This window comes from Triturus cristatus, chromosome 6 (assembly GCF_964204655.1).
Source record: "Triturus cristatus chromosome 6, aTriCri1.1, whole genome shotgun sequence".
Classification (NCBI taxonomy): domain Eukaryota; kingdom Metazoa; phylum Chordata; class Amphibia; order Caudata; family Salamandridae; genus Triturus; species Triturus cristatus.
The window spans coordinates 348,617,422-348,639,266 of NC_140589.1; the positions used below are offsets into that span (position 1 = coordinate 348,617,422).

General features: G+C 43.8%; 1 protein-coding gene across 7 annotated transcripts in view; it reads left to right on the forward strand.

Annotated features, from left to right (window-relative positions):
- The window catches only part of KIDINS220 (kinase D interacting substrate 220), a 1,251,292-nt gene that overhangs the window by 970,057 nt on the left and 259,390 nt on the right, over positions 1-21,845 (forward strand). For 6 of the 7 annotated variants that reach the window (XM_085610740.1, XM_085610741.1, XM_085610744.1 and 3 more), the window contains exon 25: positions 2,699-2,812. The exons of the other annotated variant lie outside the window; for it this stretch is intronic. In XM_085610740.1, coding sequence (XP_085466866.1) covers positions 2,699-2,812 — 114 coding nt within the window. The remainder of the gene's footprint in view (positions 1-2,698; positions 2,813-21,845) is intronic. 7 annotated transcript variants of the gene reach the window in all.

The window sequence follows — 21,845 nt, forward strand, 5'->3', positions numbered from 1 at the left end:
TGTGTTTCCCGCAGCTTTCCTAGATTTACTAGCTCTAGTGCCTGTGGCCATACTCCCGTTGTTCTCGTACCCACTTAGCAGAGCCAAGAGATGTGGCCCGGCCCGGCCTCTTCTGGCCACTGATGGCCAAAGATGGTCCCGCCCTTGTCCCGGGCTTCTCCCGGATGCTCCCGCGTGCTCCCGCACAGCGGGGAAGGGGCGTCCCTTTATGGGGGCGTCAAGCGAGAGGTGGGAGGGGCAGCAGGTCAGCAGGTGTGCCGGAAAGCAGGGGCTCCTGGTTAGGTGAGTCCCTGCGGCGGCGCTGATAGTACAGGCTCAATCCCTGCTTCCTCAAGACCTTCCTGATGGCTGTGAGCAAACGTGCTCCCAACAGCAACACAAGCCCAGAACTGCGACGCGGCACCCGCGGAGCGGGTGCGGCTAGTTGTGAGCAAAAGTCCAACAGCTACAGAGAAACGCCGGTAAGCCCTCAGCGTGTGTGAATCACACCGGAGTGAGGAGCTCGAACGCTTTTCACCCTCTGAGCGAGGGGTGGGAGGGGCAGCAGGTCAGCAGGTGTGCCGGAAAGCAGGGGCTCCTGGTTAGGTGAGTCCCTGCGGCGGCGCTGATAGTACAGGCTCAATCCCTGCTTCCTCAAGACCTTCCTGATGGCTGTGAGCAAACGTGCTCCCAACAGCAACACAAGCCCAGAACTGCGACGCGGCACCCGCGGAGCGGGTGCGGCTAGTTGTGAGCAAAAGTCCAACAGCTACAGAGAAACGCCGGTAAGCCCTCAGCGTGTGTGAATCACACCGGAGTGAGGAGCTCGAACGCTTTTCACCCTCTGAGCGAGGGGTGGGAGGGGCAGCAGGTCAGCAGGTGTGCCGGAAAGCAGGGGCTCCTGGTTAGGTGAGTCCCTGCGGCGGCGCTGATAGTACAGGCTCAATCCCTGCTTCCTCAAGACCTTCCTGATGGCTGTGAGCAAACGTGCTCCCAACAGCAACACAAGCCCAGAACTGCGACGCGGCACCCGCGGAGCGGGTGCGGCTAGTTGTGAGCAAAAGTCCAACAGCTACAGAGAAACGCCGGTAAGCCCTCAGCGTGTGTGAATCACACCGGAGTGAGGAGCTCGAACGCTTTTCACCCTCTGAGCGAGGGGTGGGAGGGGCAGCAGGTCAGCAGGTGTGCCGGAAAGCAGGGGCTCCTGGTTAGGTGAGTCCCTGCGGCGGCGCTGATAGTACAGGCTCAATCCCTGCTTCCTCAAGACCTTCCTGATGGCTGTGAGCAAACGTGCTCCCAACAGCAACACAAGCCCAGAACTGCGACGCGGCACCCGCGGAGCGGGTGCGGCTAGTTGTGAGCAAAAGTCCAACAGCTACAGAGAAACGCCGGTAAGCCCTCAGCGTGTGTGAATCACACCGGAGTGAGGAGCTCGAACGCTTTTCACCCTCTGAGCGAGGGGTGGGAGGGGCAGCAGGTCAGCAGGTGTGCCGGAAAGCAGGGGCTCCTGGTTAGGTGAGTCCCTGCGGCGGCGCTGATAGTACAGGCTCAATCCCTGCTTCCTCAAGACCTTCCTGATGGCTGTGAGCAAACGTGCTCCCAACAGCAACACAAGCCCAGAACTGCGACGCGGCACCCGCGGAGCGGGTGCGGCTAGTTGTGAGCAAAAGTCCAACAGCTACAGAGAAACGCCGGTAAGCCCTCAGCGTGTGTGAATCACAACACCCAGGCAGCAAATAAAGTTCAGACGCAAATAGGCAGCCAGAGCCGCAGATACAAAAGACAAGCTTCAGAGCATCAAGCAGGGGCTCATTTAAAGCAGTTAGTCATTTGGCGGCGGCAACAATTCGCAGTTTTCCAATGCTCCTTCTGTTGCAGAGGTTTCAACATTAGTTCTGGAGTGCTTTATTGGCATTGTGTTAATGTCGGCGTACGCGCATTGTGCGCAAGTTTAATACGGCGATTGCGGAATAAGCACAGTGTTTCGACTAAGAACAAAGTCTGTTTCGGCAGCTGATTGTTCCAGTCCATGTCTGGCTTCTACTGTGTTGGGGTTGAAGATGAGTGTCTGAAGCTAAACAGTGCAGCCTAGGCTTAAGATCATGTATCCATTTGTGCACACACACGGGCCGATGCTCGACGTGTTTGGATGGCAGAAAGAGACATAAACTAGGAACGTTTGTTATGTATACATGCATAAATATTGTATAACGCGCAGAATAAGTAGGAAGTACAATGTATGCCCGTGTGTTGGTAAAACATGCAGGGCATGTGTAAATTACCCACTAAATTCAGCCTGGGATTGGAAAAGAGAACGATTAAAGAAGTGTGCCATAGTGGTCTACAAAACAGCAAGCCTGTTGGCTAACACACACACTTGACACCATGCGCGTAGTTATGCACCTGTCATCTGAATGGACACGGAGTAAGTAAACAGTCGCAGTGGGGTAAATAATGTGTCTAGGGATAGGAGACTATGTATGTCAAGGGTAGAAAATGTGATAGAGTTGAAAAATTATTGAACGCAAATATACATTTTAATGTGAACATGCAAATGTCTGTAAAATCTGTGTAAAGTTTTCATTATCCACAAAAATCGCCATGCATTAACATTTCTTGTTTATAAATTGAGTTTTCATTTTGTGTTTTTCATTTTATCTAATTCTGTTTTGTTTTCCATTATTGTTTATCCCTTTTTGTCGCATGTTTCTTTCCATAGCCATTCTTTGCCCCTCATGTTTACGTACCAAAGTATTACTTTGGCCACTCCCAACATGCCATGTCACGTCCATCAGTAAAAACCGGTTTACCAAGAGATCAGAACAGTGGCCTAGTAAGTATTCTCATAGATAAGTACTAACATAGTCAACAGCAAAGAACGATGTAATTTGGTCTTGTTAAGAAATACTAATCCTCCTTTACTGAGTTCTTTACAAATATGAATATGGGAAATAAGTAAGTTATTGCCACTGTTGTCAATGTCGTTCTCAAGAAACTTAAAAAGAATACGATTCCAACTCATCAGTGTATATTCAAACGTTAATTTCATTTATTTTTACAGAACGTGGATGTTGTTTTTAGTACATGCCTTTTTGTCAAGATTTTATAGTATTAATGTAAAGGGAGCTACAGCTTTGCACACAAATGTTTTCCTAAAACCTGATTTTTCTCCCTCCTAAATAGTTACTTATTAATGGTTGTTGCTTGCACATAGAAATAAATGTATTACATAACCCGTTTAGGTCAAATTTAAAATTGTCAAGAGAATCTCCCAATAGTTTGCCTGCTTTGGTTATAGAAAAAAATAAACTTGAGTACTAATTTAATAAAGATTGTCATACCCCTTTTCAGCAGTCTTTTCCCACATATAGTATAGAGTATCAGGCATTTATAGTTACAGTGAACATATCTCCATTTGGTTTTTTGATGTGTTATATTTGTTTCGAAAACGTGAGAGAGGACGTGGGTTTAGGTGGGAGGGGTTCAGATTTGTTCAAGTCCATTAAGAGTTTGAAGCACCCATGCCTCTGTGCAATCCATGGTAACCAAGCTCAGATCTATACTTGGTTAGTCGTGAGTTCATGGAACCAGGCTCGGATCTGTGCTTAGCCGCATGTGAATTTGGAATGACCAGTTCCATACTTGCATTATCATGCCCAAGCTCAGTTCTCTACGTTTCTTTGTGCGTTTTTGCAACCAGGCTCAGACCTGTACTTGTTTTTGTATGGATGTGTGGTGAGCAGGCTCAGATATGTGCTTAGTTGTTTGTGAGTTCATTGTGAACATATTCAGATTCCTGTGTGGAATTGGAGTAAGCAGGCTCAAAACATATACACGGCTTCGTGTGTGTTTGTAGTGTTGAAGATCAATTTTGTTCTTTGGTTTTTGTAACCAATCTCTCATCTCACTAGATTTTTCTGTGATCATTGTTTTTGTGTGGGTAATTGAGCAATTACTTTCCATCTCCAACCTCCTATTTTGCGAACCCTGATTATGTTTCAGATGATAATCTTCACTCTCCACTCTCCTTTCTACTATTAATTTTTTCACCCTCATGTGTTTGTCTTCCCTTTACTAGCTCTCCTTTCTTTCTTTAATGTCTCTCCTTCCATAGCACTTGCCTATATCTAACCTCTCTTCTCTTAGTCCTCCATTGCAGTTATTTCCCATAATATGCTGTCATGGCGTCTGCGTTGATGTGTTTCCCCTATCAATTGTATGTTTCCCTCTTTACCACTGACTAAGGCCTCATTTCATATATACATAATTTTTATTTACTGACAAAAACAGCACAATCAAAAACTAGAAAGGCATTTTGGATATAAAAAGAGTCACCAAACCATACTATCATTAAACCCTGCAAAATAATACATAAGAAAAGAGATTACCCTCTTTCAGAAAAATAGATCGGTGTATGTCTAAAAGCCTGACTACTACACTTGTTCCTGTTTAGAGCCCAGTTTATTGATGGTTAGGCAGGACATTACTTAAATATCCCAGAGTTGATTACCTTTTTTATAAGTACCTAGAAGCAGGGCACAAGTCCTAAAAAAAGAATTGGGGGGGACTAACCAAGTTATTCAGTATGCTAGTGACATCACAGTGCGTGGCATCACGGCTCGTGACATCACGGTGCGTGACATCACAGGAGGGGATATCAGATCTTAAGCCCTCACATGTATGTTAAACATGTCTTTCAGGAGTACATTTGAGCACATTTCAAGTATAAAGGGAAACTCTCCTGATTTAGGCAGAAGATTCACACTTTTGTAAGGTACATTTTAAACAATGTGGCCTTCTGTCAGCACAAACTTCCTCTACCCATAGTGCTTTACAAGAAAAAATAGTGGTATTTAGATTATTACAACGAATCCTCAGGGGTAGTAAGCACTTTATAAAGGCTATGTATTTTGTGTAAATACTGTGTAAGACCAACACATCTGACATTCTTACTGTGCAAGTGTATCTTGTAAACGGGGACTGAACAAAGTGAAAACTGCCTCTCTTAAGTATGTGAAGTGCTACCAAGGTGTGAGCCTTTGTTTCCCCTGCATTTGCTTCTAGGTGTGAGGCTCCTGACTGCTCCAGCCAAGAGACTGGAACATAAGGAGGCCTGATGATCCCTCAGATTCGAACTTTGTTATGGGCCCAGCAGGAGTCTTAACTAAGGAAGCCCCCTCACCGCCTGCACGTTGTTGCAGATCGAAAGCCGACAACAACGTGCAGGCACTGCTGAATGTGTCCCCGTGTTTGCAAATGACACCGGGACGAGTTCAGCACATTTTTCAGTGGGGCCCAACTTCTTGGCAGGGTGGACAGCATCCACCCTGTGAAAATAGTTGGTGGACGCCGTCCACTCGCGTCTGCCACCGACTCGTGCCCTGCCTAGAAGTCTTCAAAGTGATCACATACTAGCGTGCATGGTTGTGACAGCAGTGGTCCCTCATTCATACTACACTGTGATCGGACCACCAGATGTATCAGCTGAATAACCCATGCAGGCTACCATCTTGGGCATTCTCTCTATCTCCTACCAGTGCACCAATAACATCACAGTTTGGGTTACCCTAACCACTCATGCACCACATCATGGACATGGTTATTTGGCCCTTTCAGACTTCCTCTTTCCACCACAACTGGTCCTTTCAGGATACATGGTTGTTTGGAAATTGCAGTCTTCCATCTGGCTCATAAACATTAAATTCCACTGTGGTAATTTCCCATGCACGGGACAGAGCTGTGCCATAACTTTCTTTGCAAAGATAGAGAACCGTCTCAAAGAACCACTGCCATTATGTCCTATGATGTTTTATTTGCCTTCGTTTCTGTATGCAGCAGTCAGGTGACTGAATAGATGAATAAAGCATATCTCGATTCCAAGGCAGGTTTTTGCTGATCCTTTATAAATAAGTTGAAAGGGTAGTCCCCGTAGAGCCAAGCGCAACACTTAAAATGGTGATTGCTGATTTGAATTCCATTAGATACTAGAGTTCTGCAGGGGGATGAAGGGCAGCAAAGTGTGACTGAAGAGAGACCCTTGAGGTGATGTATCAGGTTACCAGCAGCAGATTTGCCTACCCACGCCTGTTCAGGGAGGAACACAGAATTCCAGTGACTAGCAGGTAAGGCGGGATAGCACAGAGCAGAAGAGTGGCCAAATATTTTATTTTAATGCCCTCTGCCACTGTTGCACAGTACAGAACCCACATAGCACAATTCAAGTGGGAATCCATTTCCACTGTGGGTGGCACTGTGAGACAGATTAAGAAGTACAGGGTAACGATGTACCTGCAAGTAGAAAGTAATGCACATCTATAACTTTAGATTTGCTGAATTTCATTTTAATGTTTTCTTGACACCTGTGTACACTCCAGAGCATTGCATTTTAGAGCGTGCTATTTTATATAGATCTAACACTCACTGTTATGATAAATGACTTAATCCTTTCTGAACAATAGATTATTCTCCTGAAACTACCCTAATCGCATTACTCCCTTGAATGCAGGAAGATCATGGCCGTTCTCTTTAACATAACACAACTCTTCAGCCTGACAAGTGTTTTACACCCGTGGAATACCTTTGAACAGCAGTGTTGTGGTTTCACATATATATTCTACACCTTCTTCTCTTACCCTGTGTCCTGCTTCTGTTTCTTCTTACATGTGTTGCTGGGTTGCGTCCCTGCATCCCATGTGTCATAGCTTAGCAACAGAATGCTCCAGCTTCTTGAAGGCTGCATCCTAGGCAGTTGGAGATTTACTGCTGCTTGGGCTGGTGGTCCATTACATGTACTCAGAAATAAATACTCTACAAATTTCCTACGTGCTACATTGGACTTCTTTACACTGGCGACGAGTTGTACCTGTGAGGGGACATGATTTGACGACCACCAGCCTCCCCTGTGAACCCACTACAGCGTTGTAGACTTTTATTTGATGGAACAACCTTCAGGTACTGTTTCATTGTGAGTGACTATTTTTTCAAAGTTATCTCCGTGTTCCTAGTATTCCTTACTTTAAAGATTGCCTACGCTGTCTTGGATTGGCAAGATCTACATTTAATTGGCTTGGACTTTTCATTCATTCTGAGGATTGATTGAGACTACTATCAAGTCTTTACCTGACAAGGTATTGTGACATTACCTTCTCGTGTTATACTCACGGGCGCTTTAATTTTCTTTCATCGTGAAAAGTATCTGACTTTAACGGTGACATTGGCATTATTTGAATCGCATTTGCGCTTGCTTGCGCACTGTAAATCTCCTTACCTTCTATCAGAAGAATGTGGATCTTCATGGGAGTCTGTGCGTTGACCGAGCTACGTTTGGATTTTCCTGCTACCGCATTGCATCTGAGTGTGACGCATACCACGTTGTATTGCACTTGCGTGCTGTGAGCCATCCGGACCAACGCAGACTTCGTGCCACCATCTTTAATTCTCCATTCTTGCCAACCACGTCTTTGCCAACCACGTTGGACACTCTGCTTATCGATTCCACGCAGTTGTGGAATTTCGAACATTGAAATCTTTACGTTGTGCATCAGTGATGTGCACACTCTGGAGAGCGCATCAGTGATACGCACACTTATGTTTTGACAATTGATTAATTTCTGAAAAAAACGTTGCTTACTTTAGCCGATGCGCATGGCTGCGCACTCAATTTAAAAAAAAAAAGGGGGGGGGAAGGGTAGTTTTCAGTCACTAACAATTCACTTTTGTGCATAATTTCAATCTCTCTTTCCATTTAGGCATCAGAGCAATCCTTCATACAATATATCTGTGGTGTGTAAATCTTTCCAATCCATTTCTCATATTTATTATCTACTTCAATAGATTCCTTATGATTGCTAGTATTTTTACAAATAATCTTCATTGAATTTTATGACATTTTTCAGTTATTGTATACTTCATTTGCAACCATTTTGTTTTGCATCTGCCCACTACATTTTTTTAATGGTATTTTCCTCATAATGACCTCCTCCGACATGTCTCAACCACCTCAATTCCTCTCTGATGTTGGTGACCCCATCTTACCTTGGAAAAGGTGGAAGCCTCTGTTTGACTCATATTTATTAGCTATTGGAGGGGAGAAATTTTCAGTGGTAAGAAAACAAGCCACACTTTTGCCTAACTTAGGAGTTGAAGGAAGACATGTCTATGACAGCTTAGATGAAATTGTCTTAGGGCGTGGTGAGGGTGAGCCTGAAAATGTCTATGATATGTCTGTTATGATGCTTGAAAAACATTTTGGTTCAAAAATGAATGTTGTACTAGAGCACCATAAGTTATTCTCTAGGATCCAGGGCAAGCAAGAAAAGATTAGCAGCTATGTAGCCACTTTAAAAACCTTAGCTCGTACCTGTGAGTTTGAGCAACTTACAGATTCTCTTATTAGGGATCAAATCTTTAGATGCACGAATTACCCGAAAGTTCAACAAAAGCTCCTTGCTAAAAATCCTGACCTCAAGGATACACTATCAATTGTAGAGCGCATGGAGAATACCAATATGTGGGTACGTGAGATGAAAGTAGAGAAAACTTGTGATGTTACTGTAGATGATAAGGCTATTCATGAAGTTAAAAAAGATGAATCTAAGAAAGATGATTTCAAAGGAGCATCCAAAGGAAATCAATCTGAGAGAGATTAAAAAAACTCTTAATTCAGAACAATCTCTGTCAAAATATAAATCTCCTGATACTGAACATTCGGGGTTTAGAAACAACAGGAACAGTTTCAAGTGTTTTAGATGTGGGAGTGATAGCCATTTACCAAATAGTCCCAATTGTTTTGCAAGGTCTGTTGTTTGTAATAAGTGTGGAAAAAGGGGCCATTACGCGCGTGTGTGTCGCAGTGGTAGGAATCAAACTGTACAGCTTGTCGAACAAGAGAAAAAGTTTATTTGCAGTATAAGAGAGGATGGTGTTGTCGATGGTGACACACTTGATATGCCTGAGTGTGAAGTGTTCATTGGTGGTGAACGATTTTCTGTTTTGGCTGACTCAGGGTCACCCTACACTATGGTGGGTGATGCTAATTGGAATACTGTTTTTGGTCTTGATAAAGTTGAATTTTTTCCTCCAGACATCAACCCAGTAGGTTATGTTGGGGTCAAAATTGATGTTTTAGGATTTGTAATAAGAAAAATTCAGTTCAAAGACAGAGAGACCATTGGGAAAGTGTATGTAGCGAAAAGAGGAGACCATCTTCTTGGGTGAAGGCACCACAGAGACATGGGAATTAAACTAGATCCCAATTCGCCAGAAAAAAAGTGTTACTGTTATCCCCTGGTTTGCTATCTGATGATGTATGTTCACAGTTTCCCAAGGTATTTAGTGATCGGCTTGGTTTACTCAAAAAACTTTGAACACAAAATTGTTTTGAAGCACAACGCTCAACCCTTTGTCAGCAAAGTTAGGAAAGTTCCACACTTGTTGATGGAACCTTTGAATCAAGAACTCAAGAGACTATTATCTGCAGGTGTCATTGAAGAGATCGAATGCTCTGAGTGGTTGGCTCCCATAGTTTTGGCACCCAAGGATGGTGGTAAAGGGATTCGCATGTGTGTAGACTTGCGTGGTCTTAACAGACATATTTGGGTTGACAGGCAACCTTTACCAAATATTTCTCAAACTCTTGCTCTAATTAAAGATGCCAGGTGCTTCAGTGTGATGGATTTGTCATCCGCGTACCATCAGGTTCTTTTACAGCCACACTCCAAGCATCTGACATCATTCGTAACACCCCTAGGGGTTTTCAGATTCATTTGAATGCCTTTTGGTCTAGCTTCCGCTGCAGCTTACTTTCAGAGGGTCATGAATAAAGTTTTAGAAGGTTAACCAAAGTTCTAATTTTTCAAGATGATATCCTGGTTTATGGGAAGGACCAACAGGATCATGACAAAGTGTTGTGGAAGGTTTTACAACGGCTACAAGATGCTGGTCTGGTTATCAAAAAGGAAAAGTGCAAATTTCGTGTGTCTTCTGTGAACTATTTAGGACATACAATTTCTGCTGAAGGAATGAGTCCTAAACTTGACATAGCGGAAAGTATTGTGAAGGCTCCTGTACCTGTTAACAAAGACCAAGTTCGTTCATTTTTAGGATTAGCAGAATTTTACTTGTGTTAATTCTCCTCCAAGGTTGCTACTCAAAAAAGTTGTTCAATTTGCATGATCTAACGAATGTTCTTCTGCCTTCAACGATATTAAAAGCGTAATCAGTCACATGCCCACGTTGGGGCATTTTGATGCTTGCAAGAAAAAAATCTTGTCCACTGATGCCAATATGCTTGGATTGGGAGCGGTTTTATCACAAGTTGTGGATGGTGAGTCCAGGATTGTTGCTTTCGCCTCTCGCTCACTCAGGGGTGCTGAAGAACGCTACTTAGTGATTGAGCGAGAGGCGTTGGCAGTTTTCTGGGCTGTTCATCACTTTAAGTTTTACCTTTGGGGTTTACCTATAGTTGTTAGGACTGATCATCGTCCTTTATGTCAAATTTTCACATGCAGAGATGTTGAAAATGTTTCCCCTAGAATCAAACGTTGGATGGAGGGGTTGTCAGAATTTAATTTTGTTGTAGGGTACGTTCCTGGATCAATGAATATCATTGCGGATTGCCTTTCAAGATTACCTCTGGATCAATCTGGTGTGGGGGTGGCAAATTCTCTGGTAGGATGGGTACACGAGTCTGCTGTTGACTCAGATGAATGGTCTTTAGCCTCTCGCGCTGACAGTGATTTTGAAATGATCAAGAAATGTTCAGTTGAAGGATGGCCAGCTGATAAAGATGTTCCTGAACATCTGAAATGTTTCATTGATGTTAAGAATGACCTTTTTGTTTTCGATGAGAAATTACTGAGGGGTAATCGAGTGATACCTCCTCGTGATCTTAGGTGCAAGCTCATCAATTTGGCCCGTGAGGGACATTTAGGAAGGAATTTGACGAAGGCCAGGGTTCGTGAGTGGTAGTGGTGGCCAACAATGGATAGACAGATTGAGGAAGTTGTTAAAGATTGTTGGGAATGTGCCAACAGTGATAAGAGTAAGAAAAGTTGTACTGCACCACTTTCACCTGTTGAAATTCCCTCTGAACCCTGGTCCAAGTTAGGTTTAGATATTGCTGGACCTTTTGAACTTTTTGCTTATGATGAACGTTATGTGTTGTTGCTTTTTATTACACCTCCAAATGGGTCGTAACAGGTCTTCATACCATTAGTTTAAGCCATTGCTTGGTCATCTTTGTGTCTTTTCTGTGAATGTCCTTATTTTACGAATATAGTCATTTTCAAATGAATATTTCATGGTAATTTTGCTGGATAACTGTCAAAGTGCTTTAACTTTTTTATTTGGTTTGCATTGAAATTTCAGTGGCATAACTATATTTCGGATGGTAAAAGGTCTGTGTTAATGATATTGACTGTTAGTATTAATTTTTTCCTTATGACTGTTTAAACCAATCTCTGAAACCAACACCGCCCTGTTCTTCTGAAGGCAGGTTTGCTTGAACTGGTGCAATACCACTTGATCTAGTATGTTTGTCTTTGCTCTATAGTTTGAATCATGGTGATCCTGTAGGGTTGTGGTTCTTAACCTTTTGACTCCCATGGATCCCCACTGAATCATTACTGAAATCCGGAGACCCCCACTGAGTCATTTTTGGAAGCCGGGGAACCCTGGCCTAAGCAATTTCTATGATTTGAACCTCAAAACAATACACAAAAGTACAAAATCAAGTATACCCTAAACAAATGTTTAAATGTAGAAATTTTTTGTTAAATTTGCAATCAAATGTAGAAAAGGTTTTCCCATTTTCTGTTTTTTATTTGTATATACTTTATTACCTTTAATGTACAAATTCAAATATTATATAATTTTCTAAAATAAGTCCTCCCAGCCCCCCAAGTATGCGTCACGGACCCCCAGGGGTCATCGGACCACAGGTGAAGAACCACTGCTGTAGGGTACTACACAGAAAAGAGAATTCTATGTCAGACTGGAGGTGAGAATTATGTTGTACTTTCTTCACTTTATTTTCACATCAGCCATATTAAACAACAATAACGTATACATTTCCCATGAACCATTTGGAAAAAGGAAGAAGTTCAGTTCCACCTATCAGCTACTCGAATCTCAATTCATGTCCCTTGGAAGACACTCTTTCTTCTTTCTTCGCTGCTCCAGCAGCGGTCAGAAAAGTGTCGGCCTCTGACACCTCCATCTTTTATTCTGATATAAATGTTTCATCTTGTACTGTGGCATACTTTGTTTTTGTAGCTGCGTGGAAACTCTTGAGCGCTCCTCGCGGGTACCTTTTGCAATAATTATTTGCCACAGAAGAGGCGTCGGGGCTGGCGTGTAGCAGTCTTCCGGCCGCTAGAGGGCGCGCACCTCCTCTGCCTTGCATTTCCTGACGTGTGCGTTTTCCCCTGTCTCCAGTGGCTGGACCATGGTTTTGGACTTTCTGTGTAGCACATCCTGTGTGTCCAGCCGCAGAGAGTGGATTGTTTGTGGCCCAAGACGCCAGGAATCTGAACACCCTTAAAAGAGGTCTGTATTCTGCTTGCCAGCCCACAGGAATGCGCCCTCAGAAGGTCAGGACACTGACCCAGGCGGCAGTTGTGTGAACCCTAGTAATATAAAGAGTGTTTGGTGTCCCGCTGGGGGCTTGACCCAGAATTGTGAAAGACAAATGTATAGCTTTCAGGCTATATCACAACACTCCTGGGTACTCCCAAGCCAGTATTGCCTTCCATAGCAATGCATGAGTTAGACTCATATATTGAAGAGGAGTCATTTTCGAAGTTCCCAATTACGGATGAGTTCTGTGATGCTATGGATGCTTCCATCCACAAGGTGGTCTGGGACGCTGTGGCGCAGTTGATGCAGAAACTCCTTCAAATGGATGACAGATGCTTTAAAACTCTCACAGGAGCGAAGACCTGCCTGCGCCTTTGGCCTCCTTACCAATAGGGTAGCCTGACGCAAGACATCCAGAGAACCTGCTCAAACGCCCACATGCCCCAGAGGTTGACTTGGACACCTTTGTTAGGCTTAACAAACATTGGTAATGCATCGGTTTCACCTATGTAATACATTTAGAAAAACTGTTTTCATCAACCATTGTCCAGGAGCAGGAAAGAGCTCCCTGACATAACATAGGAGTGGAGAGGATGTGGAGCAGCGGCCAGAGCTGCTGACACGAGAGCTGGGGATCCTGGTTCGAGTCTCAGCGGTGCCTCACGACATCCTGTGATTCCATGCAAATCACTTAATCTCTTTGGGTGATAATTTTTTATTTAAATATGCTGCAAAAGTAAAAGGCAAAACTTTATGAAAGTATAGTTACACCAAAGCGGATGTTAACAGTATTTCAGCAGCGGGACACTGATAAGAGAAGCAGACTAGGAACAAGTATTGGTAAATGCAGGAAAATTTGCTATGACCAATAGAAGTGGAGTAAAGGAAAGTGGCACACACAGGAAACAATAGGAAACCAGAAAAGGGAGGAGGCTGGATGTAAGTCCCTATTTAGTGTTGTGTGAAACTTTCTTGTGATCTCCAATCAGTCAACCCCTGATTCCATATCTCCTCAGGGATCCCTCTGAGAACTATCACCACCTAGTCCTGGAAGGAACTCTACAACTTATGGCGTAGAGGATTACAGGACTCGATGGCAACTCCGGGGCCTCCTCTGTAGAGACTGGGCAGACAGCACAATTAAACTATACTGGTCAGATTTGACTTGATGGTTGGGTTGGTGTCAGCAGAGAAACTTGGGTCTTGTGGGGACAGATGTTGTACACATCCTGAATTTTCAGGCAGCTCTCGATTCAGAAGTCATGGCCTACAGATCATCAGTACCTTTTGTTTGGTGATATTATTCGGACATTCTCATCTTGGCGGCCATCCATTGGGGGAAACATCCACTGATTAGGAAACTGCTCAGAGGCATTTAGCAGTCCCTTTCCCTGGAACCACAGTATTCAATTCTCCGGGACGTCAACAACTTTTTTGTGTCTTGGCCGAGTAGTCAGTATCTCTCCCGGCGAGAAATGTCAGCGAAATTGGCTACCTTGCTGTGTTTTGTGTCTTGCAGGAGGTTCTCCGACATCAGAGCCTTAGACATAACAGGGAGAACTTTTACGCCTAGACGTACTAATTGTAACTCACTTGTAATTTCATATCCTGCTTTTGCAGATTTGGAAAAAATGTGTGTGTTTTTTTTTTTCTTTTTTTTTACTTTTTATTTATCCAAAAAATAACACTAAACAGTGCTGGTTACACTTGGCAAGTCCAATATCATGACACATACATTATTGGTTATTTAAAAAAGGTAAGATGTTGCAAAGAGTCGCCTTAAAGTACATCACAGCTTATCAAAGTGTCTGGACCCCCAATCCTGGGCATGTATCTGTCTTTTTAATAGTTCTTGTGGGCTAGTCGCTTAAGTCTGAGTCTAATTATTCAGCCGGGGGGGTCACAAATGTTGCCCCGGAACGAATTCCACTTGCCCCACACCCGCTCCCCATTTTTTGGACACCCTCTGTGTGCAAAGACTGCTTTTTCGGACACCATTGATCTATCCATATCTTGGTGTCGGTGTAAGGGGGCCGTTGGTGCACCCCAATGTTGTGCGATATTGCGTTTAGCCAACGTAATCCCAAGGGTCGCCCAGTCCTGTGCCGCGTAATTAAGGTCGGTTGGTTCCCATATATTGAGGAGGTACCTTTTCGGCTCAGGGTGAACTTCAAAGCCACACACCCGAGTAATTGTCTCCATGACCGCCTCCCAGTAGAGTGTTATGTGCGGACATTTCCAAAGTGTGTGGTAAAATGTGCCCTGTGTCCCACATCCTCTCAGACAGAGAGGTGTCTCAGCCCGGCCTATTTTGTGGAGCATGGTTCTAGTGTAGTACGTCCTATGTAGGATCTTCAGTTGCCCCAATTGTAATCGAGACGGGATTGCCACCTCTCGTGGGAATGCCAATGCTTCCTGCTTATGTGTGGTTCTTTGTATTAAGGCATTGTAGTGAAGACTGCTATCTATATACGTACAATGCTAAGTTAGCACAACCGCGTTAGATGTTAGGAAGCCATCTTGCCGCTTTTGCTGCTTTTGCACACAACACTGTAGTTACATGTTATTAATTGAGAAATGCTTGCTCGACTTTGCATCACATGAGAACTGTCTGTTGTTCACATCGCTAACAGTGAGCAGCGACCTTGGTCTGAACATTGTGTAAAGAAACAGTCTGGGTCGCTAGACGGTGCATGTTGTTGGGTTCAGGTTGATCGGCCCACTATTTAGCCATAACACGCACGCAGCTGCAAATACCTGAAAGTCGAGTGCTTTTAATATTGCAGGCTGCATGCTTTAGACACATTCGGAAGAAGAGCTTTCCCAGGAGCAGAGTCTAAGCTGATCCTGTGATGTGATTCCACTAAGCTGATCTTTACGGTATGGGGTTCCCCATTCAAGCCTAGAGACCTTTTATTAGTCTAATAATAATAATATTAGTTTACTAGCGAAAGGAAGGTGGCTGACATCCACTGTCATTTTATTATGATTACTCCTTTCATTTTCTATGGTATTGTAACTATGCTGATGGTTTTGATTGTAATCATTTGTCTGCGTATGTTAGCCAAAGTACTGCATCTTAGGACATAAGGTTTATAAAGTAAACTCTTTAAACTTTACCGTGTCTCTGTTTATTCAGTTGTGGACTGATATGAGAATAATTACGAACAGGTATTTCTGATTCCCAACATTCCTGAGAATACCCTAAGTCACTTGTTCTGGGTTGTCTATACATTGGGACCGCCGAGATAAAACTCGGATAAAGAATGGGACACTGATGCTGGTCGGATAAGGGGTTCTGAGGTGAGTTTTTGGTACACCACAATTCACTGAGGTCCTGGTTTCCTGTGCATAGTTCTGTGCATAAGCAGAATCCCTGCAACAGCATATGAGGCCATGTTAGAGGTTGTTTGTCTGCCTGATGAGCGACAGGTAGTCATCAACAATTAAAAGCCATATAAGGTGGTATCTTCACCTACATTTGCAAGGTGGGTAAGATGGACCATGCAAGAAGCCGGCATTGACACCAAGTTGTTAGGGGCACATTCCACCAGAAAAGCTTTGGCTTCAAAGGCTTTCGCCCTTGGGGCGCGCCTACAGGACGCCGCAGACTGGTCCTCAGACTCGTCCTTTAAAAGGTTCTATTTCAAACCAGTCTCCTCCATTGTGGCTCTGGTGGTTGACAAGCTTTAAACTAGCATAATCCTTGCCTCTGTTCCTGACATAGAATGAACATTTTTCCAGCTATCTGTACGAAATGTTTGAATTCTAATAAGGACACGGAGGCGTGGATTAGTCTTCCCAGCTCTCGTTTACTATTTTTGCCCTACCCAGCAAGAGACAGAACCTTGGATCATTTCAAATAGGTACTTGAATATCATTTTTTCAGTGACCTGTACTATGTTACTTGCATGATTATGTTTTGAGTTTTGTTGTGCCTCATCTTATGTACCCTACTTATCAACTAGTTGTTTTTTCCCCCACAAGTGTTCACAATTGCAAAGGTTCCTTTGTTAATTTGAAGAAATTGAGTTTTCCAAACAGGATTAAATCACATCAATTCCAGCTTTGGTCACTGTAAGAAATAGAGTCTACAGAGGAATATGAAGGGAAGTTCATGTAGCTGATTGGTTGAACTGAACTTCTCCCTTTTCCCAATGGGTCATGGGAAATTGAATCTTGGTTGTTTAAGGTGGCTGGTGTGAAAATAAAGTGAAGAAAGTACAGCATAATCCTTGCATCTGTGTCCATGATCGAACTGAAACTTTCCATTACGATAGTTAGGAAAGTTTTCATTAGTTGCTTACAACTTGCTACAGATTTTCTGTGTTTGAGCTTAAAAGCAAATTTTTCTGTGTATACAATCCAGAAACTTGATAGTTGATCCGCAGCAGCCAGAGGCTTCTTTGACAGGGGGTAGAGAGCCCCCAGTATATGGCAGAACATGCATGACATTGCTTTTGGGTTTTATAAAATGTTTTGCAAAGTGTTCCATGGCCTTTCCGGTGGCGGACAGTTTATTTAATATGCAAAGAACTCATGTGACAGATGATGTACCACGTTTTGATGCCTTCAGTACTACAATAGCTTCGGGTCGGGTTGCTCCAGTGTCTTATCAGTCTGGCACAGCCACCTTCTCTGATAGGGTTTGTGAATGGGCTGCCGGAGAGCTGTTCAGTGACCTTATAGTTACTTTGTCACCAGTGGTACTGGCAGGCCATTGAGCATGGTAGCATAGGCAAGGACGAATTTGGAGAATACAATCCAAAGCCCCAAGCTGTATCTGATCCATCTCCCACCCATGAGGCACATACATTACATTGTACACCAGATGTCCCTTCCTGATTAATAAGCCAGTGACATGGCTCAGTGGAGTAATCACTGGTTATCTAGTGTGAGCTCCAGTTTACAAGCTCAACTCCCTGTAGGAGTTTCTTAGACGTTCATCTTTCTGCGGTTGATAAGTGGAGCACTATTGATGTATTGTTAGTGTCCAGAAGTGACAAAACTGTAGCATTCATCAGTCTCTATATCAAAACAAGTTGTAGTTTTTATTGTTGCAGTGTCTGCTTTCAGGGCAGCATCAGGGATAAATACAGCAGATTTGTAAAATTAGATGCACTGGAATAAGCCCATGGTACATTCATGGAGCTTGAGGCTATTATGGAAGTTCATGAGAAGAAGTGTTGCAAATGCATGCAAATACATTATATTGTTTATTTGCTGACAAATGGCTTCACTGGGTAGATAAACACTTTGACCTGGCCCTTTTTCTTTTTTTTTTTTTTTTGAAACCGTTTATTACAAAATTCAAAAATATACAGAGATGGGCCTACAACCTTCAGGCCGGCCGCTAGCAAGCAAGAGGAGCATGTGATACAAACAATAGCGCGCATGCCGCGGCAAAGGGAAATGCACAGGAGTTAGAAGCGGTGGTAGCCACACCATCCGGGCACACATAACGGTTTCATTTTAATATAAATAACAACAAAAGAACAAATCCACAAGGCAACCCACAATCGGAAACAGCAGCATGTGCTCCCCTAGCGGGGGGGACCCTACCAATCCATAGGAGTAGCAAGGGGGGGGAAAAGGTCAAGACTGGGATTAGGTGGACTCAGTGTCCGGGACCGGGGAGATAAACTGGCTAAGGGGATGGGGCCGATGACGGATCGGGCAATAACGGCGGGGTACAGATTCCCCCGCGGTAGGCGTTCCAGGGGCCCCATACGTTCACCCATGTCCCAGGCTTACCTCTCGCAACATAGACCACCTTTTCCCGAAACATGCACCAATCCATGTTATCCTTCCATGCCGAGACAGTCGGCGACCTCTAGGAACCCCACAGTTGAGCAATGTCGCGTTTGGCCACCATATATCCCAGAGTCACCCACCGCGTCTGCGGCACCGAGTAGTCGGTTGGCTCCCACACATTCAACAGGCATCTCCTCGCTTCGGGCAGCAGCGACACACGCGTAACCACCCGCAGGACCTCATGCACACCACGCCAGAATCGCTCCACCTCCGGGCACTCCCACAAAATATGGAAAAAGGTCCCCAAAGAACCACACCCACGCTTACACAACCCGTCTACAGCATATCCCATACGCAGTAGCCTTGGCCCCGTGACATAGACCCTATGGAGTACCTTGAGCTGGACGAAGCGAAGGCGGGCCGGTATGGCCACCTCTTTCGGGGAGTCATCAAAATAAAGGGTAAACCCATATAAAGTCACTGGGACCTGGGTATAGAGCAGTATGAGAACAGTGGTCCCAGCATACAGAATCATTCAATACAAAGCATTTAGAAAAACAATGTACCAAGAAACCTTTTAAGGAGGTTCAAATGCCTATTTAATCACATTGAACACTTATAATTTGTTATTACTGAGCTCCATAGTACAGACAACATTTTTGGTATCATAACAGTGCCCAGAAAAGAGGAGGAGGAGTCAGGAGGTGAGTGATAAAGTGTAGGATTTGGAAGGAAGTGAATACAAAAAATAGATGCATTAAGAACACAATCAAATTAATCGGCAAAATTAAATCTCTGCCGTATTTAAATTCAGATCAAATCATGATTCAAATATCTACAATTCTAAGAGAAGCCATATATATGAAGAAGATCACAGTACATCCTGAACTGGTGATAATATTGGCAAAGATGTTGTGTCGACGTTTCGACCCCTTAAGGCATGTAGGTACTCATTGCGACCTTACGGGATGGGGTCTTCATCAGGACTGGGGTGCAAGTGGAAGGGGGGGTGGGTGTGGGCACCTAAAAAACAAAATTGAACGAGCGTAAGGCTAATAGATCTATAAAAACGGGAAAGAAATTAATTGCAATAGTTATAAAAAAAGTTACCCTATCTGTCAGAAGACAGGACTCTAAGACGTCAAAGGATCGTCAAAGGTGGAGGGTATCAAACTCCCCGAAGGTAACGACAGAAGCGGGAAAAGAGGTATCCACCTAAAATCGAATAGGTAAGTTAGTGGATAGAGTGGAGATAAATTACCAAACAAAGGCGCTCCACGATTAGGCGCATAACTTACTATGTCGCAGAAAGGCTTTTCTGTCGAGTTAAATCAGGAGGCTCTCAATATTCAGCACTCCCGGAAAGAAATCCAATTCATTATGGACAAGGCAGTTGGGGACTAGTCGCCACTAATTCGCCGCCAAGGAATTAATCTAAAAAGGAGGGGAGGGAGGGAGAGGATTAAACAACCAGACGTCAGAAAGGACCTGCATAAATCACAAAGCATGAATGAAGGCACAGGGGTCCAGCTACGTGGAGCTAGTGAGGAAGGAACGTGCCATTAATACGCGCGTGGCCAGCAAAATCACGAAGGTATCGTGATCTGAAAAATGTGACCCCGAGGGTTCTTAAGTATGCTAAAGAATACCCAACCGGTCCAGTCACTGAGGATAGTAGGACAAAGGACCGTGTTGACCAGTGAATTAATAAAATGTATTAGTAAGCGGCTTAAATCTAAGGGCAACACAGCAAATAAGGGAAAACAGTACAGTTGTCAGGAGAATAAACGGACAAACTGCACAAAGTAATGCAACAATCAGTTAACGGGGAGCTACAAGGATGCTCTTACCCTGCTTCTCCGGTCCCGTGTGAAGGATAAAGGGGAAGCGAGCCAAGTGATCGTAGGTTTACTTAAGACGCAAGATCATCACGTGATCTCCGTTATTGTGCTGGCGCTAAATGCCGGTGGCTTAACGTAATGGAAAAAAGACTTTGGTTGGAAGATTACCGGGAGCGGTGGACAAAGTTCCGTGGTTGGCATAATCCTCTAAATGGTAAAAGAATGACCTAGTGTGATTCAAATGAAACCATCAAACATGAGCTAAGTGTATATATATACTCGTGAAGGCAGAAAACAATATAAGTTGTCCATATGCAGTGTATATATATATATATATCAGCATACAAAGATGAAATTTTGAGACAGCTCCAAGACGGAGTCAGTTATTCCAAACTACGATCCGACCCTACTAATGACCTCGCAGAGGAAATCCTACAAGTCACTTCTGAAGCTTATGGGCAAGGTATTCTGAGCAAACTTGAGTTTGACTATCTTAACCAGAGACATCCCCGTTTACCTACCATATACACTTTGCCTAAAATACATAAAGATCTCCAGAAACCACCTGGACGTCCAATCGTGTCAGGATGTGGCTCCATCTTGGAACCTTTATGCAAATATGTGGATGTTTTTCTAAAACCACTGGCGGAAAACACAGAAGCTTATTTAAGGGACACGATGCAGACGATCAACCTGGTTGATCAATTAGCCTTTGATCCCAACGTCCAGCTATTGGTGACCTGTGACATCGTGTCCCTTTACACCAGTATTCCCCAGATACCGGCTCTGGCTGTGATTAGTGAAGCTCTTGACACACGACCATCCCCGATGAGAGTACCAACAGAGTTTATAATCTCACTCTTGACGATTGCTATGAATAAGAATTTCTTTGTTTTCCAAGGAGAATACTACGTCCAAACTAAGGGCGTAGCCATGGGAGCAGCCTTTGCTCCAGATTTAGCAATAATCTATATGGATCACTTTGAACGGTCGTTCATCTTCAATAACAATCCATTCTCTAGCAAGATTGATTTGTGGAGACGTTACATCGACGATATTCTCATGATTTGGAATGGGGATGCGGTTGATCTGGCGAACTTTCATGAGTGGCTTAATCATTGCAACGATAACATTCAGTTCACCATACACTCCGATGCCAATGAACTTTCTTTCCTGGATATCAAGATTTACAGTGAGGACAACAAACTCCACACAACACTGTATTGCAAACCTGCCGAACGAAATTCCCTACTAAGATACAACAGCCACCATCCGCGTGGCTTAAGGGATAATTTACCTTTTGGTCAGTTTTTGAGAATCCGCAGAAACTGCACCAAAAAGGATGACTATTTCAAAGAATCTGAAGATCTCAGTAACCGATTAACCACTAGGGGTTACCCGAGGAGGCTGATCAAGAAAGCACGCAAGAGGGCTTGGTATAACCCGAGAGAAACTCTCTTAACACCCAAGGTCAGACAAGACTCGTCTTTGCAGAGAATGATTTGTGTTACTACATTTTCAACACGAAGCAACGCAATCAAGAAAGTGATTAATCAACACTGGAAACTGGTAGCCGATGACATCGACCAACACACTCCACCTATGCATTCTTTCAAGAAAGCCAGAAGTGTGAAGGACTATGTAGTTCAGTCTTTCCTTGAAACAATAACAGCACCAACCATCCAAGAACTTTGG